This window comes from Mesoplodon densirostris, chromosome 15, assembly GCF_025265405.1.
Source record: "Mesoplodon densirostris isolate mMesDen1 chromosome 15, mMesDen1 primary haplotype, whole genome shotgun sequence".
Classification (NCBI taxonomy): Eukaryota; Metazoa; Chordata; class Mammalia; order Artiodactyla; family Ziphiidae; genus Mesoplodon; species Mesoplodon densirostris.
The window spans coordinates 6,371,487-6,399,310 of NC_082675.1; the positions used below are offsets into that span (position 1 = coordinate 6,371,487).

Genomic DNA, 27,824 nt, shown 5'->3' on the forward strand with positions numbered 1-27,824 from the left:
AAAGATGAAAGAAATATGTATTAAAGGTGATGGAACTATGGAAGATACATTTTTCCCTGCTTTTCTACATTTTCCCAAGCTTTTTACAGAAGTACTATTTTTTCTTTTTTTTTTTTGCCATGAGTCATGTGGGATCTTAGTTCCCAGACCAGGGATCGAAACCACACTCCCTGAAGTTGAAGCGTGGAGCCCTAGCCACTGGACCACCAGGGAATTCCCACAAGTACTATTTTTATAATAAAAAATAAATATGAAAACCTTCTAGTGTCATAGGCCAGTAGCTTAAGATCAAACAGAAATTTTTACTGAAGAGATCAAGTTCATATACAATGATAGAAAAAATTGAGAAGCTACTAATACACAAAATACTACATGCAAATACGTAAGTAAAAGTATCTCAAATCACTGTTCTTCTTTCAAGACTAAAATAGAAGCCAGTCACTTGCCCTTTTAAATACTCTATTGATGTTGTCAAACTTCTTTCCTTCATCTGGAAGTTGTGATCTGATATCTCCACCGATAAAGATGCTTTCCAGATACATCCATTTTCTCTGAACCAACATCCAAACCTGTAAATGCACAATGTTATCATCAACACAGGTTCCCAGGTACCTCGGGGTGTGTATGGCAAAATCCCACCTTAACACAGGACAGATTTAAACCAACTCAGGTCGAAAGACTTTCCAGGCAAGAGGGCACAGTGAGTGCATACACTCCTTTCCAAATATATAGGAATGATAGAGGAAGCATAGCTAAATATTCTAAAATACACAGCTACACTCAAAAGCAAAAGAAAACTCTCCACCCCAGCCTGGGACAGGGAGGAAGCTTCTAGTTGTGAGCAGGGGTTGGAGCCCCATGACCCAAAGGACAAACTGTGCAGAAGCCCAGGCAAAAACTGATCCAAATACTACGTGGCCCACAATTCCACTCCTAGGCATAGACCCAGAAGAACTGAAAACAGGGACTCAAAAAGTAGTTGTACACCAACACTTACAGAAGCACTATTTCATTAACCAAAAGGTGGAAACAACCCAAATGTCCATCAACAGGTGAATGGGATACACAAAATGTGGTCCATCCACACAATGGAATACGATTCAGCCACAAAAAAGAATGAAGCACTGACACATTCTACAACATAGATGAACCTTGAAAATATGACGCTAAGTGAAAGAAGCCAGACACAAAGGCCACATACTATGATTGCCTTTATATGAAATACCTACAATAGGTAAATTCACAGAGACAGAAAATAGACTGATGGTTGTCAGAGGCTGGAGGGAGGGGAAGTAGGGAGTAATTGCTGTTTAACGGGTATGGGAATTTCTTTAGAGATGATGAAAATGTTCTGGAACTAGATAGAGGTGGTGGTTGCAAAACATTGTGAATGGACTAAATGCCACTGAATTGTGGACTGTAAAACGGGTAATTGTATGTTACATAAATTTCATGTCAATTAAAAACATTTTGTCCTAACAAAGAAAAAAAGCAGTATTATATCCAGGCTAACAGATGCCACTAATAAAAAGTAATAGAAAATCAGCACAGCATTGTAAATCAACTATACTTCAATTTTTAAAAATAAATTAAGAGTTTTAAAAAAAGTTTAAGTAATAGACAAAAAACAAATTTAAAAAAGCAAGTGACGGAAGCCCATGCATGACCACACTCCTAGCCAGTGAAGCAGGCCTGGCTTCATCCCACCCCAAGCTCAGGGTGTAGCAAGTATAAGGCACTTGCCTACGGTCTGAGGAAGAAAACAAGGCAGCCACACAAAACTGGTGAAATGAGCCTGGGTTGCTCACAGAGGTCTGGACCCAAAGCAAGAAAGCCCTAAAGCCCCTAATATAAGAAAAATCAAAATCACACAGAGAAAAAAACCCTACCATGAAAGAGAGTCACCAAAAAAAAAAAAAGTGGTGGGGGTGGATTCTGTCCTAAGAAAATAAAAAGTAGAAGAAAATCAGAAAAGGGCTTTAAATATGTTTAAATTCTTCAATGTGATACAAGAGGTGAAAGCATTCTTGCAACAAGAACAGGACAGTATTAAACAAGAATAAGGACATATGAAAGAGCACTGATTAGGAGTTGTGGAAATTAAAAATGCATTCATTGAAATAAAAACTCAGATTGGTGCTTCTAATCATCCCTCCCCCCAAAATAAATCAAAGACAGAAAAAGTATGAAAGAGGATCATCAGTTTCTGAGCACAAAATATTCTCATACAAAGTTTCCTTCCTGCTATGAATCGGTGCCTTTCCATCTTTTGTGTGTCTTCTTTCTCACCTCAATGACTTCCCCTATTAGAGAAAGCGTTTTCTCCCATTTGTGAACAGTCTGCAGAAAAGGCCCCACAAATCTGCTTCCTGAGATGCTTTGCAGGTTGAAAGTGTTGTCATCCAGGCACTGGATAATATCATCAACAGACCCCAAGATGTAGCCTCGCTCCTGGGTGCCTTTGTAATACTTGACCACGGTAAATTTCATATTTTCCCATGTGTCCAGGATTTCCTTCACAGCCTGGTCAGGAATATGAAAAGAATGATTCAGGCACAAGGACTGAAAAAATAGAACCCCAACCCAACAGCGACTTCCTGAGTTTGCCATGGATCAACTCAAACCCAGAGTTCCAGTCAGTGTTCTCAACAAACAGAGATTCTGGTAATCCTAGTCATCACTTACCAAGCACTTGCGCTGGTAAGCATGTGCCATTCACAATCTCCTTAGTCCTCAAAGTACCTCAGTGAGGGAGGGATGATCATTACCCACACTTTACAGAGGCGGGAACTGGGGCTCAGAGAGGGGTCGGCTTGCCACGTTCACTCAGCTACTGAGTGCCAGAACCAGGGTCTAAATTCTGTAATCTGCCTCCAGTCTACATCCTCATGAGATCCTGCCCCTCTGTTTACTCTACTGTTAAGCAAGAAAATCAAATTACAAATTAATATGCCTATTTTTATGACATTTTCAAAAACACCTTGTCAATATTTATGCATATGTGTATATAAAAGTATGTGTGTGTATAGGTGGTGTATATGTGTGCATATGTATGTATGTATATTATGGGTATATGTATGTGCATGTGTATATTGCATCTGTGTATACATGTGCATATATGTATGTGTGATACATATGTATTTATGTACATGTATATAGGTGCATGTTATGTGTATATATGTGTGGGCATGTATGTATATGGGCATACTACTCATGTATGTGGATGTGCATGTATATGTATTTTATACATCTGTGTGTATGTGTATCCATGGATATGTTATATGTGTACATATGTGTATACACGTGTATAGGCATTTTGGGGGGGGTTGTCCCACGCTGCGGCATGCGGGATCTTAGTTCCCTGACCAGGGATCAAACCCAGGCCCCCTGCAGTGGAAGCGCAGAGCCCTAACCACTGTACCACCAGGGAATTCCCTGTATATGCATTTTTTTTTTTTTGGCGGTATACGGGCCTCTCACTGCTGTGGCCTCTCCCATTGCAGAGCACAGGCTCCGGACACGCAGGCTCAGCAGCCATGGCTCACGGGCCCAGCCACTCCGCGGCATGTGGGATCTTCCCGGACCGGGGCACGAACCCGTGTCCCCTGCATCGGCAGGCAGACTCTCAACCACTGTGCCACCAGGGAAGCCCTGTATATGCATTTTAAAGTGTTAAAGGAGGGACTTCCCTGGTGGCAGCAGAGGTTAAGAATCTTCCTGCCAATGCAGGGGACACAGGTTCAATCCCTGGTCCAGGAGGATCCCATCTGCCGTGGAGCAACTAAGCCCGTGTGCACAGCTACTGAGCCTGCATTCTGGAGCCCACAAGCCACAACTGCTGAGGCCAGCATGCCACAACTACTAAAGCCCGTGCGCCTAGAGCCCGTGCTCCGCAACAAGAGAAGCCACAGCAATGAGAAGCCCGCGACCGCAACGAAGAGTAGCCCTCGCTTGCTGCAACTAGAGGAAGCCCGCGTGCAGCAATGAAGACCCAATGCAGCCAAAAATAAATAAATTAAATAAAAATTTTAAAAGTTTGTTAAAAAAAAAAAATAAATAAAGTGTTAAAGGATACACCCTAAAATGTTAATAATTTATCTTCAGGGACCTCCTTGTTGGTCCAGGGGTTAAGACTCCATGCTCCCAATGTGGGGGGCCCGGGTTCGACCCCTGGTCAGGGAACTAGATCCCACATGCATGCTGCAACTAAGAGCACACATGCCACAACTAAAGATCCCGAGGGCCTCCCTGGTGGCGCAAGTGGTTGAGAGTCCGCCTGCCGATGCAGGGGATACGGGTTCGTGCCCCGGTCTGGGAGGATCCCATATGCCGCAGAGCGGCTGGGCCCGTGAGCCATGGCCGCTGAGCCTGCGCGTCCGGAGCCTGCGCGTCCGGAGCCTGTGCTCCGCAACGGGGGAGGCCACAACAGTGAGAGGCCCGCATACCGCAAAAAAAAAAAAAAAAAAAAAAGATCCCGAATGCCGCAACTAAGAGCCCACCCAGCCAAAAAATTATTTTTTTAAAATAATAATAAAAAAATAAAAATAATTAAAAGTAATAAAGATAATTTATCTTCAGGTGGTAGAATTATGAATGATTTGTTTATTTTCTCAGCTTTCTACCTGGAACACCCATTATTTCTTTTTTCTTTTTTTAAAAATATTTATTTGTTTGTTTATTTATTTTTGGCTGTGTTGGGTCTTCGTTTCTGTGCGAGGGCTTTCTCTAGTTGCAGCAAGTGGGGGCCCCTCTTCATCGCGGTGTGCAGGCCTCTCACTATTGTGGCCTCTCTTGTTGTGGAGCACAGGCTCCAGATGCACAGGCTCAGTAGCTGTGGCTCACGGGCCTAGTTGCTCCGCGGCATGTGGGATCTTCCCAGACCAGGGCTGAAACCCATGTCCCCTGCATCGGCAGGCAGATTCTCAACCACTGTGCCACCAGGGAAGCCCCCACCCATTATTTCTTTAATAAATAAGCGTGAAACTATAATTAAGAACTAAAACATTTAACTGGGGCAGAAATTCTATTTCTAGAACAGATCATTCTTTCTTGCTCAAACATAACAGGTATCAGAGCAAACGGGTCTTCTCTCTGAATTTAAAAAAAAAAATTATCTTTTTTTCTGTACCGTTTTACAACTAAAAACAGTCCTACCTTCTCAAGGGCTATCTCCCTGATGGCCGACGTGACGATCTCGTTGAGGACATCTGTGTGTGTGTGAAGCTCCATAGCAAACATGTTTTCCAAGGTGAATGTTTCAGTCACTTCAAACATCACGCCTGTTTTCTCCATAAGCTCTTTCCAATGCCTAAAGGTGCATCCACATTAAAATCTTTCTGTCTACTGAGTTTAGTGACGGATTCAATTATTCCCTCTTTAACCACAGGATAAAATCCCATTATAAACACTTCTTGTCATGGACTTTGGAAATACGAGTACATCACTGGAATTATCCGTCCAAAGTTTTCCAAGATCCCACTGGCTGCCGGAATTAAACCCAGGAAACAACATCTAGAAGGTATTTTCTTAGATGGCTAGTCTTCACTACCACCTAAGAAAATACACAACTTTTCGTTTGTTGGTAACTGCTTCTGCATAGTCTCTGGATGGGTGATCCTGACCTCTCTTGGATCACTCAGCCTGTCTGAGACCCTGGTGCAAATTATGAGCACTCGTGTGTTGGATATACATTCAGCAAGCACTAACTCTGTGCAGGCAGTGGGCTGGCCGCTGGGGATTCAGAGGGACTCGGAGGCGAGGCCCCTGCCCTGGGGAACACTACCAGCGACTTGGGGAGACAGTCAGTGACCGATAAAACAAATCTATAAATTAAATAAATGCACACTGTTTCGAGCACTATGAAAAAAAAACGCAGAGTGATAAATTTAAGAAGGGGGAACAGGACAGACACAGCACCAAGCAGCACTGCTCTTGACCCAACCTGGCCTCCTCTGAAGGTTCACATTTGCCCACTATTATGGTCCCATGTATATGGGATGAATGCAATAAGGCAGCTAAACATGGCGCTGGACTGGCAGAATGCCAGGTACCCAGCATACAAGCAGTAATTGTAGAATCACTGATTTTTGTTGTGCACAGAGATGGTCAGAAAGGAGAATCTACCGTTTTTTCTCTCTCTAGTCCCAGGTCTAGTGCAGGAGTTGATACAGGAGAATCCTTGTGGTTGATAATTTAATAGAAACTTTACATAGAAGTGATATTATAGAAATATTACTTGCATATTTCTAGCCCTGTGTTGCTGTTGGAATCTTGTCCTTCATCATCAGAGCTAAGCAAAGACATATTTTAAAGTAAAAGCTCCTCCCACAAACCTGTCTCTTAAAGCCTCGTGCTTCAAGTCAAGAAGTAAAGGAATCGAGTCTTTGAACGCCTTCATTTTTGCTTCCAAATGGTAGGCCACTGATAAATTTCGGACCTGCCGGGGCAGCTTTCTGAGGGACCTGAGAAAACTTTCAATTCCTTCCTGGAGAAACTGAACATTCAGGTTGACCCAGAGTGTCTGAGACCATTCTTCCTTTGCAACCTGGAAATGGGTAAGAAATAGTCCCATCAACAAGACCCCTTTGGAAACTCGAAGGTGGCTTGACCGGGAGAGGGCATTCTTAACCCTTGGTTATGCTCACTTCTCTCCAAATATCATCACCCATCTCCCCAAAACAACCTCAAATTCACAAAAGAAAGATCGATTCCAAGGCTCTAAAACACAAACAGAACATTCCAACTTTTTTAAGCCCTCACAAAAATAATGCTGTATCCGAGGATGTGTAGGATCCAAAAACATGTCTTCCTCTCCTTCAGGGAAAAGGAGGAAGCAGGATATCAGAAACAGGTACTTTTAAATCAGGAAGTCACTTGGGTCTTAAATGTGTACTTCATTCAGGTGCTGTCCTTTTCTGATAAAAGAAGCTAAGGTTACAAAATACCTACAATTTAGATAATCCTGCTTGGTTATCATAAAGAAAAGACTTTGTGTTCCACCTCCCTGAGATTTAATGTAAACAGTACCATCTCGTGTAAAATTTACCATCTTGTAGAGTTGGCATTTGCAACCTGTGACATCCAGGCTTGACAGAGTTGCTTGAGTCATGAAATGTATTTGACAGGAAATTATGTTAATTGATGAAATACGTGTATGATATATATATATATATTTTTGGCTGAGTCGGGTCTTAGTTGCGGCGCGCAGGATCTTTGTTGAGGCATGCGGGATCTTTCATTGTGATGTGCAGGCGCTTGGGCTTTTCGTTGCGGGGCACAGGCTTCTCTCTAGTTCTGTGCGCGGGGTTTTTTCTCTCTCTAGTTGTGGCGCGTGGGCTCTCTAGTTGAGGTGCGTGAGCTCAGTAGTTGTGGCGCACGGGCTTAGTTGCCCTGCGGCATGTGGGAACCTAGTTCCCCAACCAGGGATATGACCCACGTCCCCTGCATTGGAAGGCGGATTCTTTACCACTGGACCACCAGGGAAGTCCCGTGTATGATAATTCTTTAAAGTGTAAATGGCACTACATATGATGTATTTACATTTTTTCGTTTCTCTTCTTTTCTTGCCTTCTAGGAAGATATTAAAAGCTCCAACCGTTTTTTGGATTATTTTGAGATGACTCCCATGATTCATTACCTCCTTTTTGCAAAAATTTAATGAGAAACAAATTAGAAAGAAATCATAATGAAATTAAGTACTTCTTGGAGTTTCTACCCCTAAATATACAACCAACCAGTCATTATAATAATGCCTTTCCTTCATCCACCCTCCATGCCTTTGCCTGACACTCTCTCCACTGAGCGCATTTGCTAAAACCACAACTATGGTTAGGCCCACAACCCCACGTTTATCAGGACCCAACACCTACACCCAGGCAGCCAACCACGATTGCTCAAAACTCAACCTCGCCCATGGCCTCAGTCGAAATCCAGGACCGTGTGGGCACCATCGGTCACCCCGCATCTCCTTGGCCCTCTTGCTCCCCATTCTTCTAGAGGGTCATCTCACCCCCACTCCACCATCCTCAACCAGCCAGCATCCTCACCCACGGTCCCCTCTGCTGATGACCTTGCTGTGCGCAACCCTGGGGAAGCGGAGGCGATCAGAACAGAACGTTCAACATCTCCCGCTAGAAGCATCTCTGTGCGTAGGCCCTGTCTTCCCCATAAGACGGTCGATGAGTCTGCCTCTTATGTGAGGCCACCTCTTGATCCCATCCCTTTCCCACGTACTCAAGGACACCAGACATGAAGACTCCCTTTTCCCTCCTATTACCTGCGTCCCCTCCTTACTGGATCACTCCTATCAGTATACAAACCCACGTTGTAATTTCTCCCACCTTAAAAGAAATGTATCCCGACCCCACGTCCCCTCCACCCATCACTCCTCATCCCTGCTTCCCTCCGTAACAAGACTCACTGGAAGAGTCATCTACACTAGGCCTTTCTAATGCCTCTCTTCCCTTTCTCTCTGTTTTTCCTAAGCTTTATGGAGGGTTCACGGGTGCACAATAAGCTGCACATATGACAAGTGTACAGCTGGGTGAGTTTTGACATGTGCGCAGACCATGATACCATCACCTCAGTAGAGATAAGGAACATATCCGTCTCCATCACCCTCGATGGCCTCCTCCTGCCTCTCTGTCATCGCCCCCCCCCACCCTTCTCCTTCCACCCCACCCCTAGTCAACCACTGACCTGCTTTCTGCCAGGAACACGTACACTGGCAACCAGGACATTCACAGTGCTGGGCAGCCTCACCTCCGTCGGGTTCCAGAGCTCTCTCCACACCCCAAATGGAAAACCCGTACTCATTAGCAGTCACTCTCCACGCCCTCCTCCCAAGAGCCAAAGTGAGAGTTTCTACGAAATCTGCCCCAGGCTCCGCATGATTGTGGCCTCAAAGTCCGCTGAGTTGCATTCCCTCCAGCGAGACCCCGTCTGTGGGTGGACGCCTACCTTTAGTCCTTCGTAGAGCTCATAAATGGTCTTCAGCCCGCTCATTTCCTTCTGCACTTTTAGCAGCTCTGGGTACACGGTAATTGGAAGATCAAAAAGTTTCTCAGCATTAGCCAACTCCTGACGGTTCTTTTCGTGTCTCATCAGCTCTTTTTCAAAAGTGGCTAAAAGGTCTACTCCTAGTAAATAAGCAGATAAATGAATGCATACAATTTTTTAATTTAATTTTTATTTCATATTGGAGTATAGTTGATTTACAACGTTGTGTTCGTTTCAGTGCACAGCAAAGTGATTCAGTTATACATATATCTATTCTTTTTCAGATTCTTTTCCCATATAGGTTATTACAGAGTATTGAGTAGAGTTCCCTGTGCTATACAGTAGGTCCTTGATTATCTATTTTGTATATAGTAGTGTGTATAATCCCAAATTTCTAATTTATCCCTCCCCCCTCTAACTTTCCCCTTTGGTAACCGTACGTTCGTTTTTGAAGTCTGTGAGTCTGTTTCTGTTTTATAAATAAGTTTGTTTTGAATACATACAATTTTAAGGTATACAAAATTGAATAAGAAATCATGAACAATATGCAAAACTATCATCTCATCCATAGAAGCCAACTGGGAAGACAAATTTAGAATGACCAGACTTTATCTTGTTATCATTCTAACTAAAACCAGAGGGCCAGTTACATGTGCAAGCTCCTCCAGTTAGAAAGTTCTGTCTCCTGAGCGTTCTCGCTCTAAGTGGTCTCAGCTTGGCCTGCAGATTAGAATCCCCATGGGAGCTTTTAAAAAAGCTCAGATCACTCTCCAGACCAGTGGAATCAACTCTGTGGACTTGGTGCCCAGGCAGAAGTGGTTTTTAGAGATTCCCCAGAGGAACCCAGGGTACAGGCACGGTTACACACCACTGCTCCATCCCATCTTCCCATAAAATTCTTAAGCAAAACACATTCAAATGCCTCAGTAAGACCAACGTGAGTACGCTTACCTCTATCAAGATCATCACCAACAGAACCAGGGCCTTCATGATAAAAACGTCTTGCAAAGTCCTCTATCTGCTGTCTGTAGTTTAATATTTCACCTCGAGTGACCTGAGAAAAGCAGGGTTGCGTTAGTTTAGCCCACTGGATATTTTTCAACATCTTTACTCGGAAAGTGAAGCGTTTCAAGGTACCTCTGTGAACGTTCTCTTTATACCTCCCAGAGAATGCTCCACACTCAATGCATCATTAAACAGATTTGACCACATGCTCTCAATCTTGTCAACCAGTTCTTTCTCTGCATCGGAAGGCTAAAAAAAAAAAAAAAAGAAAGAAAAAACAATAAATGATCAGCCGTTTGGAAATGAAATTTCTGGTCAAAGCTTCTGCTTTCCAGGACTTCTGCTTCTGCGTAATGGCAGGCTAGGTCATTTGAACAAATGCTGGTTGAATTATACAAATTAGATAGTTATAATAAAAATAAAATCAGGAGACAATAATTTTTTAAAAGAGATAGATGACATAGGCAGAAAGAGAGAAATAACCTAGAGAGATAAACCCTTCATAAAGTAAAATCGAGCTTCAAACCAACCTCATCTCTGATTAAAATAAGGTTATCTTGACCTGTTAACACACCCAGCTGTGTTGTCATAAGCAAAAACATACCTCCTATGATGAAACATAACATCATCTGGAGCCTCCAATTCTCCCTACAATTTGTCATATATGATGTCCAGAACTCAATCAGAAATAATAGGACGATAAGGATACAAGTGACTTGAAGGAAACCAAGAGATACACAGACAGTATAAGCAGACGGTAATGGAGTTCTAAGACATAGAATTCTAAATAATGTTACTTGATAAAGAAAACAAAAGACAGAACTGAAAATTTTGACTTTATTTTAATTATAAAAATATAAATTTTGCATATTGTGCATTTTTCTTTTTACCTTTGGAGGATGCTAGGGAACTAATTTATTATTCTGAAAACATGTAATTACAGGGTAAATAACCTGCCCTGGTTATATAAACTGTATCTCGGGGTAAACAGATAGTTTTTAAGGAAAAGTTTCTCTTTTTTCATTTTTATTATTTTTTTATTGAAGTATAATTGACAATACTATGTTAATTCCAGGTGCACAACATAGGGATTAGTTATTTCTGTACACTAAAAAATGATCGCCACTACTGTGCATTTTCTGATGAGAGGATCTCTAGCTTTCAGCCAAGGCTAATGCTCAGTGAAGGTGATTAAAGCACTCAAGCAATGTAAATGCTGAAATACAAATTTTATGCAAATTCAGGCTTATAACAGCTCTTTGTTTCTCCCTTCTACTTTGTTTTTCCAGTGGATTCTTTTCTAGGTATTATGTGACGCAGGGCATGCAAAATTTTGCATACAATTTCAAGGAGATCCCAGACACCCTCAAACTCATCCACAGACTTTCTAAAGGTCTTTGAAACACACATTTAACAACCCTAAATAAAGACAATTGAATTATTATCTTCTACCAGTTTCTTTTATCGTCTTATCTCTCTTCTTCCCCCTAATCATTTTTGCAACAGCCATTTATTTATAAAAGAAAATTAACATCAAAAAAAAAAAAAAAGAAAGAGGAGCTTCCCTGGTGGCGCAGCGGTTGAGAGTCCACCTGCCGATGCAGGGGACACGGGTTTGTGCCCCGGTCCAGGAAGATCCCACATGCCGCGAAGCGGCTAGCCGTGAGCCATGGCTGCTGAGCCTGCATGTCCGGAGCCTGTGCTCCGCAACGGGAGAGGCCACAGCAGTGAGAGGCCTGTGTACTGCAAAAAAAAAAAAGAAAGAAAGAAGGAAAGTGGAAAAGCCAAAACAGTGTGCAGTTACAGACCAGTCTACAAAAAACACTATTTGATCCATGCAAGATCAAGAAATAATCTCTAAGTTGTCATTTTTCTAAATAACCATGCTTTACATTTAAATTTTATTACTTAAAGTCATAAACAATTGACTTTATTGTATATATTTGAGAAGTCTTTCTGAAAAGGGCCTTAGAATTCAACCCAACCATAAAAATTTTCAGAGAAGAGTTCACTTAAAATAAAATAAAAACAACTATTAAAGAAATTTTGTGCCTATCCTTTTGGGTGTATTGAGAAACAAATTAATATGCAAGTCATTTTTGGTGGGTCTATATACTACAAATTTTCTATGCAGTAAACATGGTTTATACATAAACTGTAAATTTATCCAACTAATTTGTTGAAGTAATTCCAGTGAATTGGAACTGCTAGGACTAAGGCTATCCAAAATTTATAGTTTGAGTTCAAACTAGATTTCCCCTACTATTAATATATAGATGGGACCTCATCAATCTTGTCCCCCAGTGTTTATGTGGGTCTGTTTCCTAAAACTGTATAAATGTTAGATTTTTAATCTTTGGTAATATGATATTACAAAGAAATTGCTTTTCTTTTTTTTTTTTCAAAGAACTCTTTTTTTTTTAATTTTATTTATTTTTATGGCTGTGTTGGGTCTTTGTTTCTGTGAGAGGGCTTTCTCTAGTTGTGGCAAGCGGGGGCCACTCTTCATCACGGTGCGCGGGCCTCTCACTATCGTGGCCTCTCTTGTTGTGGAGCACAGGCTCCAGACGCGCAGGCTCAGTAACTGTGGCTCACAGGCTTAGCCACTCCGCGGCACGTGGGATCTTCCCAGACCAGGGCTCGAACCCGTGTCCCCTGCATTGGCAGGCAGATTCTCAACCACTGCGTCACCAGGGAAGCCCAAAGAAATTGTTTTTCTTCTGTTATTGTTCAGCTCAGTCATCTTCATAGATGCTTAATCCTTACTAGTCACTTGTGTTATTTCATTTTCTTCCATTTTTTTTCCATTTCCCTTGGTATATCAGTGTCTTTGTTACTGGTTTGTAAGAACTCATTTATGACTAAGGATGTTAACCATTCGTCATGCAATACAAATGAAATACCATATTTTACTGCCATCAATTTAATATGGTGTTTTGTATTTTGGTTGTGTATTAAAATATAATCCTGTTGTGTTTTTTAAAAATAAAATAAAATAGGAACTTCCCTGGCAGTCCAGTGGTTAGGACTACATGCTTCCACTGCAGGAAGCACAGGTTCGATCCCTGGTCAGGGAACTAAGATCCCACATGCCTCACAGTGCAGCCAAATAAATAAATAAATAAAAACAAAAACACACCAAGGAAGGAAGGAAGAGAGGGAGGGAGGGAGGGAGGGAGGAAGGAAGGAAGGGAGAAAAGGAAAGAGTTCACTTACAAAGAGACTGTACACGGCCATCGTGCGGTACCTCTCCTGGACATCCCGGTATCTTAGTTCCATCACTAAAGATTTACTTCTAATTTCTGCGATTGTTGCAAGGACAAACTTGAGATCTTCAAGGGTACTAGGGCTCTTCTTCAGGTTTTTGGTCAGGAACTATAAAATAGAGTTCAAAGGGACACTGAATAAGCATAGGGGAAAAAATACAGCACTGAATGAAGCCCTGACGATCATGAAACCCGGGGCCCCACTACCTCTGTCTCTTCATGCAGATTATGGAGCTCCTCTCTGGCTGACTCATTAAGGAGCTTCCCAAGTGAAACCACCCAGGACTTGGCATTTTCCTGTATGGTGTTCACCAGGGGTCCAAGCTGGAGGCGGATGCAGTGCTCATCCTTGATCAAGGGGTGATGCATCACTTCAGAGGCGACCCTGGAATAGAACTGCAACTTCTCGTCATAGGCAACACAAGGGGGCTTCTTGGCAGCAAACTTCTCCACCACGATGGCTTTGTCCAGTTTCCAGAGCGGTCGGTACCGCTTCCATTTCTGCAGGTACTTCATAAGATTGATCAGAATCCTGTGGACGTTTTGGGGGATCATAACAGCCTGCTCAATTATCTGAGGGTTCTGAGAAATATCATTGTAAAAGTTGATTGTAACCAGTTCTTCTTCCTCTCCCTTCTGAGGGGGGCATTCTATGCAGCTGCCATTCATCCAGCGAACAAAATTCTGGCAAAATAAGAATTGGGGGAAAAAAGACAGTCCTTTAGTATCTATTTTGCTTCCTATGTACATATCACGTTCAGTAATAAGTCTTGCTAGTAAGGGATATCACTTTATTATTGATAAGCTGTGCTAGGTTGCAAAAAATCACCACAATCCTTTGTTCCTCCTATCAAGAGATTCTGTCTGTTGACAAAAGGGTCTATCAGGAGTGCCTATTTTCCCCGCTCTGGGCTAGCCTGTGATTTGACCAACAGATAGGGGAAGCGGCATTATGCAAGGTCCAAGCCCGGGGCTCAAGCAGCCCAGCAGCTTCTACTCTCATGCTCTTGGAACCTTGCAGCCACCAGATGCACGAGCTTCAGCTAGCCTACGTGATGATGGAGGCCCAGGAGGACCAAGGCTCCCCAGGCAACAGCCAGCCAATCAACAGACATGTGCTTGAGCACAGCCAAGTTCGGATGTATAAAACAACATTAGTTTCCAGTGTCCCAGAAAACATCTGTCATTGGACATCTCCCTGCTGTATAGTCAAGAGCCCCTCTTCTTTCAAGCAAACTATGGGTGGTTATACATAACATCTCTGAACCGTAGTCTGGCCACCTGTAGAATGGGAATAACAACAATTACTAATTCTACTGCTCACTGTAATACTAATACCAAAACTGATCGCTAACGTTTATTTAGAGCTAATTGCCAAGTACTGTGCTAAGGGCTCTACATTTATGCCATTTAATTCTCCCAACCCACTCTAGAACATGGATTGTATTATCATTTCCACTTAATAGATGAGGTAATTCGATCCTAGTTTAAAACGTTTGCTCATTGTTTTCAGTCATGAAATATGAATCCTGAAGCTCAAATAGTGCAGTCAAGCCAACTTATGTCACCTCGCCATAAGTGTTTATTTGCAGAGATTTTTGTTAATGAAAGGCATTTCCACCACTTTCCAAGAGGATAGGTAAAAACTCTTTTCATTTAAAACAAAGCATTGATAAAAATATAATAAAAATAAATAAAAGAAAGCATTTATGAAGATAAAATAACAGTCTTCACCACAAAGCCTCAAACCCATCTATGGCGGGGGTGGGAATAAACTGGCATGAAAAACTATGATTAATATCCATGATGTTTCACAAAGAGTCTTTCCTATTTATTTACCCCTTGGAAATTGTTTTGTTTTCCTGTTCAAAGACTTGGTAATGTAACACCTAAAAGTTAAGAGAATTTATATGACCGAGGTTTAATAAATGACCTATTTGCATAGATTATAAAACATGTGCAATTTATTCATTAATTTCCAAGTACGGTGAAATGAAATTCACTATTTGTAATATCTACACTTAGTTTTATGCTAAAAAACATGCCTGAGGGCTTCCCTGGTGGTGCAGTGGTTAAGAATCTGCCTGCCAATGCAGGGGACACGGGTTCGAGCCCTAGTCTGGGAAGATCCCACATGCCACAGAACAACTAAGCCTGTGGGCCACAACTACTGAGCCTGCGCTCTAGAGCCCGCGAGCCACAACTACTCAGCCCACATGCCACAACTATGGAAGCCCGCACGCCTAGAGGCCGTGCTCTGCAACAACAGAAGCCACCCCAATGAGAAGCCCACACACCGCAATGAAGAGTAGCCCCCGCTCGCTGCAACTAGAGAAAAGCCCGCGCACAGCAATGAAGACCCAATGCAGCCAAAAATAAATAAATTAAATAATTAAAAAAATTTTTTTAAATGCCTGACTTTCTGAACAAACCAAGTGAAAAGAAAGATATTAGTGTCTTGAGGGGGTGTGACACCTCTTATCCACAAAAAGGCCCTATTTTCCCAGTGTTGGTAAGACGTAAACTTTGGGTTATTTGCCAACTGACAGTCATTTGACAAGCACTGACTGAGTGCCAATTATGTGCTAGGCGCTGTGTGAGGTGCTGGGGGCTCCAGAGTGAACAGACACACAAAGTTCATGGTGTTGTGGAACTTGCATTCTAGTGGCATGAGCTAGTCAAAGCATGAACGAGCAAGTAAATAAGGAAAGGTCAGGGCCTCCCTGGTGGCGCAAGTGGTTGAGAGTCCGCCTGCCGATGCAGGGGATACGGGTTCGTGCCCCGGTCTGGGAGGATCCCATATGCCGCGGAGCGGCTGGGCCCGTGAGCCATGGCCGCTGGGCCTGCGCATCCGGAGCCTGTGCTCCGCAACAGGGGAGGCCACAACAGTGAGAGGCCCGCATACCGCAAAAAAAAAAAAAATAAAAAAAATAAGGAAAGGTCAGATAGTGACATGGGCTAGGAAGAAGGTGGTGTAGGGTTATGTAATAAGAGAAGGACCAGAAGGGGCCAGCAAGTCCAGGTCTCAGGGGCAGAAGGTTCCAGGCAGAGGGAACAGGAGTGCCACCATTTCAAGGAGGAAGTGGTGTTACCTGCTGGAGGTGCATTAGGCTGGGCACAGTGGGGTGTGTACAGGTAGGAGCTGATCAGAAAGGTAGGCAGGAGTTAGATTGCAGAGGGGCTCATAGACCAGAATGACGAGTTTGGATTATGTTCTAAGTGCAACGTGAAGTCATCGGGGGCTTTTCTACAGGGATGACATGAAACTATTCACGTTTTTAAAGGATAATCCTGACCACCTGTGGGAACATGACTGCAATAGTCCAGGTGAGGGATGATGAACTTGGGATGGACTGGTAATGTGGAAAAGGAGAGAAGAGGGGAGATCAGAGGCGTGTTTGGGGGAGCGAGTCAGCCAGACTTACCGACGGGCTGGATATGGGTGGACAGAAGAAAAGAGGGATCAAGGATGGCTCCCAGGGTTTTGACTCAACCACTTGGGTGGATGTTGGCGCCGTTGCCTGAAGTAGGGAAAATGGGGACAGGACCAGGCTGCACGTTGGAAAGCCAGGAATTCCATCTTGTACTCGCCAAGTCTAAGGTTCAAGGGGAGACAGCTGGTAGGCGACTAGAAACATGTGTTGTGTAGTAGAGAATTCTGGGTTGGAGATGGAAATGCAGCAGGCTTGCCTCCATAGGGTTGGTAATAACGGCCATGGGACCGGTCGTGAGGATGCACAAAGAAGATAAAGAGAGGTGAGAAGGGAGCCGGCATCAAGCCTTGGGACACCCCCAAACTTCAGAGATTTACAGAGGAGGAGCCAGGAAGAGACTAAAACGGTCTGGACAAAGGACAGGGTGGAGCCCGTGTTCTTGACCTCCTGAGTCACCTGCTGTCCGCAGCTGGTGGGCCCAGCCCTCTGTGACAAGGGGTCAACCAGGAAACAACACACAGTTCCGTCCCTACCTTGGTCACCTCCACACAATTTCGGACACAGTGGACGCACATTTTGTCAATCTCGCTTGCGCTGGGGTGCAGGATGATCTCGGGAGCCGTCAAAATGGTTTCCGTTTGGAACAAAGGGACGTTTCCAAGGATTAAAGAATTAAAAGACTGCAAATTCCTAGGAGGGGTTAATAAAACAGACTCAGTATTCAGCAGCGTGAAAGATACCCGACAGCGGGTGAAAATGGCTAGAGTCCCAGCCGCCACCTATAAAAAGCCTGCGACAAGGAATAACACAGTCTACGGCTGTAACGGACAGTGTGGGGTGAGTTTCATTATATACCCTTCTTATGGCCCAAATTGTACAAATAGTTCATTTCTACTTTGGGGAAGTTAGAATACCTATTAGTTGGAAGATACTTAGTAATAGTAACTCCAAAAAGCTGTTTGACTCTGGCTCCGGAAAAATGAACTCTCATGTCCCCCCTGCGCCTGGCCTACCAGACTCTGTCCTTTCTGGGATTAAATCAGGGACAACACTGGGATGGACACTTCATTAGCCTGCAAACCGGTCTTCCTCTTCCTCCCATCCCCACCGCAATTCAGTGATCCCTACAGCCAGAGAGAGGGTATAAAATATGCAACTCTTCTCTCTCTGAGAACAAATGCAAGCTCCTTCCAGGCTCTTCACGACCTGGCCCCTGCCTGCTCAGCCTCCTCTCCTACGCACTCCCTTCACCCTCTTTATTCCTTCCTTCTGTTCCTCCCACGTGGCCTCCAGGTCTGTACACTGGCCTTTGTCTTCCAGCAGGAAGCTCCTCCCCTTCCAGCTTGCTCCTTCGCTTCAGGGCTCCGCTAAAGCGTGGCCTCGCCGTGGCCTTTCTTGACCACCCAATCACAACAGCCCTTCCAGTCTCTCCCTGGAACATTATTCTGCTTTATTTCTTTCACAGAGAATATTTATTTCCTTGAGTCTTGCACCTCTCTCCTATGAGGATGGAGAAGCTCCAGAAAAATGGGGGCTTTATCTGGTCCAGTGCCTGGTCCAGTCCAGGCTCTAATAAACCTTGGAATGAATGAATGAGTGAATAGATGGATTGATGCGTAAATGGATGAACGGATCAAGGGAAAACATAGTGTATTAGAAAGAGAAAACTCAGGAGGTAGCCCTGTACGAGGGGCTGCTTTTTTTTTTTTTTTTTTTGGCTGTGCCAGGCGGCTTGTGGGATCTTAGTTCCCCAACCAGGGATCGAACCCGGGCCCTTGCCAGTGAAAGCGCACAGTCCTAACCACTCAACTGCCCGGGAACTCCTAAGGGGCTGCTTTAAGAGTCAAAATTAGAAGCAACATTACAAAGTAAATGAAGTATGTAGAAAACAGATTTATTTAAAGGATCAATGAAGTGAAGTCTGTCAAACTGCATCCAGGGGACTCCCCTGGTGGTGCAACAGTTAAGAATCCACCTGCCAATGTGGGGGACACGGGTTCGAGCCCTGGTCAGGGAACTAAGATCTTGCATGCTGTGTGGCGCAGCCAAAACAATTTTGTTTTAAATTTTTTTAATTGAATAATAATAATAAAATAACAAAAATTTAAAAATCATAATGAAAAAGAAGTTTTTTAAAAACAACAAAAAATGAAAGAGGAAAGAGAAGAGGAAAAATACTTTCTCAGGAGGCTAAGATCAGAAGGAAAGTTAGAGAAACTTCTTCTGGGGTTCTTCATAAAGAAAACATATGGGACTTCCCTGGTGACTCAGTGGTTAAGTATCTGCCTGTCAATGCAAGGGACATGGGTTTGATCCCTGGGCCGGGAAGATCCCACATGCCACAGTGCAACCAAGCCTGTGCGCCACAACTACTGAGCCTGCACTCTTGAGCCCATGAGCCACAACTACTGAGCCCATGTGCCACAACTACTGAAGCCTGCGCACCTAGAGCCCATGCTCTGCAACAAGAGAAGCCATCACAATGAGAAGCCTGTGTACCGCAACGATGAGTAGCCCCTGCTCAATGCAACTAGAGAAAGCCTGTGCGCAGCAACAAAGACCCAAAACAGCCAAAAATAAATAAATAAAAATAAATAAATTTATAAAAAAAAGAAAACATATGATAAAATGAACACCACCCTTGTCAATATGGAGGTAATAGCAACAGTGATGAATTTCATAGGCTGGTTTCTTAGAAGGACCCTAAGCCAATGTGAAGTCCAGGCACTTAGCTCTCGGCCAGTCTGAGCTGCAGAGCTGTGGAGCTCCAGGAGGCAAGGGACAGCCTCCATGTGTCTGAGGCTGGCACACATGATAAGCATTCAACACATACGTGATGCCCATTCTAGCCAGGGGTTACTTTAGACCTTCGGGAAGAGTTCATGCATCATATATCCTTCAAATCAGCCTCTCTCAGTATAAGTGAAGGCATCATCTGGGATTTTGTTAAATACTGAGTGACAGCAATTCTCTGTTGCCAGTTGAACACAGACATGTGTATGTCTTTCAGACAGTGGGGAGAGGGATAATTTCCTTTTCTGGATGTTGAGGGACCTAACAAGAACATGAGCCAATATGACACTTTGTACTGTAGTATCACCACAAATCACAATTCTGCCCATAATGAACCTCTTATTCACCAGAATTTCATATTATTGTCTTTTAAAGGTTATTTGTTGAGACGTCCCTGGTGGCTTAGTGGTTAAGAATCCACCTGCCAATGCAGAGGACACAGGTTTGAGCCCTGGTCCAGGAAGATCCTACATGTTGCAGAGCAACAAAGCCATGTGCCACAACTACTGAGCCTGTGCTCTAGAGCCGCGAGCCACAACTACTGAGCCCGCGTGCCACAACTACTGAAGCCCTCAAGTCTAGAGCCCATGCTCCTCAACAAGAGAAGCCACCGCAATGAGAAGCCTGCGCACTGCAATGAAGAGTAGGCCCCGCTCACCACAACTAGAGAAAGCCTGCACGCAGCAACGAAGACCCAACACAGCCAAAAATAAAATAATAAAATAAATAAAATTTTTAAAACTTATTTGTTAATTTAATAGTTGTTTTATCATTCATTTCTATGATTACTCACAAGAATAAATTTCTAAATTTTTTGACAGTTGTAATTCATTTTTGCGAAAAATCTCATTGTGTCTCTTATAGTGTAGTCATTTTTCTCATTATATTACAAAAGTATTTCCATAAGTTAATGCATAAAAGCACATTTGCTGTAAATTCTTTTCCAATTCTATCCTTTTATTTTGTGAAAAAACATTTAAAATTTTTGCATGCAACGTCTGTCCATCTCTTCTCTTATGATTTCTTCCTTTTCTTCCAGAATAGAAAATTCTCCCTACCTATCAGAGGTCTGATATATATCACATACAGTTATCTTTTTTCAAATATGGTTTTAAATTTTATCTGTAACTTTCATATTTAATAAACATTGAGTGTCAACTAAAAAAAAAAAAAAAAGAACATGAGCCAAAATCCTTCCATTTTATGAGTGCCCTTTGGCCAGAAAGCAGACTTATTGTCCAGCTGATTTTTGTTCTGTACCTTGTGGCTCCTCTTTAACTATTCATGTGTGTAAGATATTTTAATCTATGCACACTGTCTTTAAAACATAGGGTTTCCCTGGTGGTGCAGTGGTTGAGAGTCCGCCTGCCGACGCAGGGGACATGGGTTCGTGCCCCAGTCCAGGAAGATCCCACATGCCGCAGAGCGGCTAGGCCCGTGAGCCATGGTCGCTGAGCCTGCGCGTCCGGAGCCTGTGCTCCACAATGGGAGAGGCCACAACAGTGAGAGGCCCGCGTACTGCAAAAAAAAAAAAAAAAAAAAAAAAAATGCAATATGAACATTAACTTACTTCAGGATGAGCTTTGTCAAGACCTTGTAAATTCTATTTTCCCAGTATTCGTAGTAGAAGGCCAGCTTGGGGGCCTTGCCTGTGTTGGTGTGGATAACCAGCCCCTCAACTTTGGTCAGTAGAGGCCCAATGGCAAGATACCAACTGACCATGTGGTCCACATCTTTGGCCCTTTCTCGTTCAATGTGCTCAAAGAATTCCTTCATGCCTGCAGTGGAAGACACCTGTTACAGCTCTTCACAAACACGGGAAGGGACATTACTCAAGAAGCAACCCAAACATTAGCTGTATATCTTGCAAATATGAAAGCAGCCTCCAATCTTGACCAAAAGCAGAAAATAAATCAACACCACCCGAAGTGAGACACATCCAAAGCAAAAAATACATGACAACATGGGAACGAATGCCACTTGTGCATGCTTTGCCTTTGGGCAATCTTGCTTGTCTTGAATTGCTTGTTAACTAATCCTGAATTCCTTGTTGATTAGTCCAAGAGAGCTTAAAATACCCTGTTTGAACAAGTAAATGTGAGCCCATAAAACACAGTTCACCGTACTGTTACAAAGTTATTGACAAAAGTACTGTTGATTTTCATAGACTTAGGAATTTGTAAAACTATGTAAGAAATACATAAAACACGGCAAAAAGTACAAATTACCCATGACCTTTTCAAGTAAATGCCTGAGATCATGAGGTATGTTTTTGTTCCATTTGTGGAATAAACTCTGTGTGTGTGTGTATGTGTGTGTGTGTGTGCACAATCATACCCAAGAGGTTTTTCCATTTCTTCCATAATCAAAGAAACAAGAAGTCAGATCTACCTGGGAGTTCTTCCTCACTTTTAGGTGCTGGATACTTAAAGAGATTTATGGATTCTATTAAGGTAAGTCTGGAAGAAATGTCATCTGCATTCTTATGAATCTGGTGGACGAGGGACTCAAATTTCCCAATGGCCTGTTTGCACCGAGTTATGTAGTCAGCAATACCTTTGGAGAAAAAGACAAAGAACAAAAGAAAGATAGCTGGCTTTCAACTCTTCCTTTCCATATCCCTCCCGCCAACATCCCTTCACAGGAAGGATTGTGCTCCTTCCATCCCCTTGGGTCTTTGAGGTGACAAAGACCCACGTGGTCCCTGGGGACTGGAACAAGGAGCCGGTGCTCAGGATCAACCAAACGATACATTTCTTCTGTTTGCTTTTAGCATCATCGTATCTGAAGCACGGTGGGGAGAAAGAGGAGGTACAACCCTCTTGCCTTCTCATTGCCATGGCAACACAAACCCTCCACTACTTGCTACCCTGCCTCCAGTTAGGCAACCCTCTGGCCTGTTGCTTAGAAAAGTAAACAGCAAGAATGTGAAGAGTAAACCTGAGTTAAGCACTTATGACCAGTTGGGCGATGGCCTAAGCATGTGACGTTGATTACATGATCGAATCCTTACAACAGCCCTATGAATCGGGTACTGAGATTATGCCCATTTTAGAGATGAGGAAACGGAGCCCCCGAGAAGTTGAGTCACATGGGTAAAAGCTGGACTTTTAACCCAGAGGTTTCACGCTGGAAGCCACCGTCCAAACACACACGTTCTCTGTACAAAGAAGAAGGGAGGAAGGGGAGAAAAGGAAATGACAACGAAAAACGGGGAGAAGATTTGGAGCAAGGGAAGGGAAAGAGGAAGAAGGAAAGATAGTAACATAAATGACTTGTTTATTTTTAAAAGTAAAGGAAGAAGAAGTATGTACTTTTCCTTATCACTCCTGCTAAATACAACTAAGAACCCTGCACATTAGCCATAAAACAAATATAAGATGCGGAAAGGGGGAGAGACAGCCAACCAGCGGGGACCCCAGGATCCGAGGAATGATGTGGTGATGAGGGCCCTGGGATCTTTTTCCTGGGATCTATATCCCAGACCTGGAGCTGAAGGAGCCGGTGACCCGTAAGTGCCCATGGGTACAGACACACATGCACAAAAAAAAAAGCCTCAAGAAAATCCTGTTTTCTCTGACCAAAGGACCAGGAAAGGGACACCCTAGCAAGACAAAATTTTAGAGAATAACTGCTCCGCTCCAGCCAAACACCACAGATAAAAATGTGACCCTGCCCTCACCCATGCCAGAAGGGCCAGGTGGAGGGGGCCTAGAATTCCACCCTCAGAATGTTGTAATGAGGTGCCCCAAACCCCTGTCCCTTTATGGCTGCCGTGGTGGCGTCAGAGGAGGCCATGGAGGTAGATGGGACTTTCACCTCCACGGTCCGGCAACGAGTACCGCTCTCTGCCACCCCACAGTGTGAGTGGAGACTGCAGGGGGGCTGGGACCCCCACCCCTCCCAGCAGTTATGTGGAGCTTCCCCTCGACTGTTGGTGAAGGCTGACTACGGAACCTGGATTTCTACTTCCACCTGACAGTAACAAAGGGGAAATCAAGGTATTCTCAGAAGGGAAACTAGGCGATTAGGTCACCAGCAGACCTATGCTGCTACAGCATGGGACGTAAGGATGGCCACAGGAAGTTTTGTAAACAGAAAGGACCCAGTAAGAGAAGACCCTGGGACCATCAGGGAGGAAGGACGAGCACAGTAGGTAAAAATATAGGAAAATACAATCGTTTTTTCCTGCTCTTCTTGAGCTTCCTAACTTAGGTTTGACGGTTGCAGCAAAAATTATAACACTGCCTGTTGTGGTCCAAAATGTATTTAGAAGAAATATTTAAGATAACTATATCATAAGTGGGAGAGGGTAAGGGGAGTTAAGGTTTCTATACTTTACTCAAACTGGTAAAATTCTATAGATTTCTATACTTCACTCAAACCAGTAAACTGTAATGTTATGTATATGTAACCTAGAGCAACCACTAAAAAATATGCTATAAGAATGCTATAGATAAATCAAAATGGAATTAGAGAAAATGTTCAAGTGGCCCATGGAAAGGCAAGTAAAGGAAAAACAGAGAAACAAAAAGAACAAGCAGAAAACAAAAGATTGACAGACTTAAGCCCTAACAAATCAATAATTACATGAAATGTAAATGGTCTAAATGCACCAAGACAGAGTAGGTTAAAAACATGACCCAACTATATGCTGTGTCTGCAAGAAACTCATTTCAAATACAATTCTATCAGCAAGTTGAAAGTAAAGGACGGAAAAACATACACTGTGCAAACATTAATCAAAGGAAAACCAGAATGGATATATTAATATTAGGTAAAGTAGACTTTAGAACAAAGAAAATTATCAGAGAAAGTTGAATATTATATAATAATTAAAGGGTTTAATTCATAAGAAGACACAGCAATCCTAAACTTGTATGCATCAAAGCAACAGAATTGTAAAATACATGAAGTAAAAAATGATAGACCTGAAAAAAGAAATAGGTAAATCCATGATTATAATTGGACATGTCAACATTCCTCTCTCAGTAATTGACAGAACAACTAGACAGAATATCAACAAGGATATATAAAAACTCAACAACATCATGAACCAACAACATTAATCAACATTTATAGAACATTCTACTCAGCAAAGTAGAATATGTATTTTTTTCAAGTGGCCACAGAACATAAAACAGGATAGACTATATCCTGAGCTGTAAAACAAACCTCAACAAATTTAAAAGAATTGAAATTATACTGAGTATGTTCTCCAACCACAGTGGACTCAAATTACAAAACAATGACAGAAAGATAACAGGGGAAATCTCCAAACACTTCGAAACTAAACAACACACTTTTAAATAATCCATGAGTCATGGAGGAAGTCTCAAGGGAAATTTTTCAAATACACTTAATTGAATAAAAATTAAAATACAACTATCAGAATCTGTGGGACACAGCTAAAGCAGTGCTAACAGGGAAATTAATAGCACCAAATGCATACATTAGAAAAGAGGAAAGATCTCAAATCAATGATCTAAGTTCCCACCTCAATAACCTTGAAAAAGAAGAGTAAAATAAATCCAAAGCAAGCAGAAAGAAATAATAAAGATAAGCAGAAATCAGTAAAATTAAACACAGAAAAACAACAGATAAAATCAATGAAACAAAGAGCTTCAGTAAAACTGACTAATCTCTAGCAGGACTGAAAAGAAAAAAAGAGAAGACACAAATTAACCATATCCAGAATTAAATAGGAGGGATCACTAAAGATGTACAGTCTTTAAAAAGATAATAAGGGGGCTTCCCTGGTGGCGCAGTGGTTGAGAGCCCGCCTGCCGATGCAGGGGACGTGGATTCATGCCCTGGTCCGGGAGGATCCCCCATGCCACGGAGAGGCTGGGCCCGTGAGCCATGGCCGCTGAGCCTGCGCGTCCGGAGCCTGTGCTCCACAACGGGAGAGGCCACAACAGTGAGAGGCCCGCGTACCGCAAAAAAAAAAAAAAAAGATAATAAGGGAACAATAAGAACAACTCTGCACAGTAAATCTGACAACTTAGATGAAATGCACCACTTCTTTGAAAAGCACAAGCTACACAACTCACCCAATAGGAAATAATCACTTGAATAGTCTTATAACCATTAAGGAAACTGAATCTGTAATTTTAAAACAAACAAAAAAAGAAGAACAAAGAGAAGAAATCACTACACAAAACCTGCACATGAACATTTTTAGCAGCTTTATTCATAATTGCCAAAATGTGGAAGCAACCAAGATGTCCTTCAACAGGTGAACAGATAAACTACAGTACATCCACACAATGGAATATTATTTGGTAATAAAAAGAACACAATTAATAAAATATAAATAATATTTATAAAAAATAATATTATTACAAAATTAATATTTGGTAATAAAAAGCACAATTATATGGAGGAACCTTAAATTTTATTGCTAAGTGAAAGAAGCCAATCTGAAAAGGCTGCACACTGTATGACTCTAATTATATGACATTCTGGAAAAGGCAAAACTATAGAGACAATAAAAAGGTCAGTGGTTACCAGTCTACCCAATTTCAAGACTTACTCGGTAGCCACAATAATTAAGGCTTCAAGGCTCTGTGATATTGGCAAAGGGACAGACATATAGATCAATGGAACAGAACAGAGAACCCAGAAATAGACCCATACAAATATGCTCAAGTAGTTTTTGACAAAAGTGTAAAAGTGATTTAATGGAAAAAGTTAGCCTTTCCAACAAACAATGCTACAACAATTGGAAAGAAAAATGAACCGCAACTTAAGTCTCTCACTTTGTACAAAAAAAAAAAAAAATCAAGATTGATCAGTCTTAACTGTAAAACATAAAATTATAAAATATTTAGAAAAAATAGAAAAATTTTGGGATCTAGGGCTAGGCAGAGTCCCTAGACTTGACACCAAAATCATGATCCATAAAAGGAAAAATTGATAAATTGGACTTCATCAAAATATCTCTGCCAAAGATGCTATTAGGAGAATGAAAAGATAAGCTACAGAGTGGGAGAAAGTATTTCCAAATCACATATCCAATAAAGGACTAGTATCTATAATATATAAAGAACTCTCAAAGCTCAACAGTAAAAAAGCAAGTGATATAATTAGAAAATGGGCAAAAGAACAAAAAAAAGACATTACACCAAAGAGGATATATAAAGGCAAACAAACACATCATTAGCCATTACAGAAAAATGCAAATCAAAACCACAACGAGCTATCATTACACAGCTATCATATGGCTAAATTTTAAAAAATAGTGACAATACCAAAGGCTGGCCAAGATCTAGAGACAGTGAAATGTATATTGCTGGTGAGAATGTAAAATGGTACAGCCACTCTGGACAACACTATGACATTAAAAAAAAAAAAAAGACTAAACAAACAACTAATTAATATAACAAAAAATAAGCAGACTCACAGATATAGAGAACAACCTAGTAGTTACCAGAGGGATAGGGAAATGGGGAGGGGCGATATATGTAGGCAATTAAGAGGTACCAACTATTATGTATAAAATAAGCTACAAGGATATATTCTACAACATAGGGAATACAGCCAATATTTTATAATAACTATAAATGGAGTATAACATTTAAAAACTGTGAATCACTATACTGTACACTATACTGTATATATAAGTTATATAACATTGTACATTAACTATTCTTCAGTTTTTTTAATTAAAAAAAAAAAGACTAAACACACAAGTATCATACAACCCTGGGCATTTATCCCAGAGAAATGAAGACTCATGTTCACATAAAACCCTGTACACAAGTGATTCTATAGCACAAATGTATATCCATAATAGTCAAAACTGGAAACAACCTATATATTATCTAGGATATCTAGGTGAATGGTGAAACAAACATTGATACTATACTGTTTTTTATTCACTGATAAAAAGGAACAAACTGTTGAAACAGGCAAGAACTTGGAAAAATCTCCAGAGAATTGTGCTGGGTGAGAAAAGCCAACACCAAAAGGGTCATATAATATTTTATGTAACACTCTTAAAATGACAAAATTATAGAAACAGAAAACAGATTAGTGGCTGCCAGGGGTTCAGTAGAGGATGGGGATAGGAGGGAAGTGGGTGTGACTTTAAAAGGGCGACATGAGGAATCACTGTGATGTAGAAATGTTCTGTGTCTTGACTATATCGATATAAAAATCTGGGCTGTGGTTTGCACTACAGTTTTGCAGAAGTTGCCGTTGGGGGAAAACCAGGCAAAGGGTCCCCAGGATCTGTCTGTATTAATTCTTGCAACTGCGTGTGACTCTGTAATTATCTCAAAATTAAAATCTCAATTTTAGGGCTTCCCTGGTGGCTCAGTGGTTA

The 27,824-nt window shown here is 42.1% G+C and overlaps 1 protein-coding gene across 3 annotated transcripts in view; it reads right to left on the minus strand.

The window, feature by feature from the left end:
* DNAH10 (dynein axonemal heavy chain 10) overlaps positions 1-27,824 on the minus strand; it is a 148,158-nt gene that overhangs the window by 84,215 nt on the left and 36,119 nt on the right. For 2 of the 3 annotated variants that reach the window (XM_060118805.1, XM_060118803.1), the window contains 12 exons: positions 21,887-22,051; positions 21,066-21,273; positions 17,236-17,392; positions 13,476-13,952; positions 13,219-13,377; positions 10,135-10,251; positions 9,949-10,051; positions 8,959-9,137; positions 6,333-6,544; positions 5,155-5,308; positions 2,290-2,523; positions 447-569 (listed from right to left, as the gene is read on the minus strand). In XM_060118805.1, the coding sequence (XP_059974788.1) occupies positions 447-569; positions 2,290-2,523; positions 5,155-5,308; positions 6,333-6,544; positions 8,959-9,137; positions 9,949-10,051; positions 10,135-10,251; positions 13,219-13,377; positions 13,476-13,952; positions 17,236-17,392; positions 21,066-21,273; positions 21,887-22,051 (2,288 nt within the window). Of the gene's footprint in view, positions 1-446; positions 570-2,289; positions 2,524-5,154; positions 5,309-6,332; positions 6,545-8,958; positions 9,138-9,948; positions 10,052-10,134; positions 10,252-13,218; positions 13,378-13,475; positions 13,953-17,235; positions 17,393-21,065; positions 21,274-21,886; positions 22,052-27,824 lie in introns of those variants that run through there. The other variant, XM_060118804.1, reaches the window with a different exon arrangement.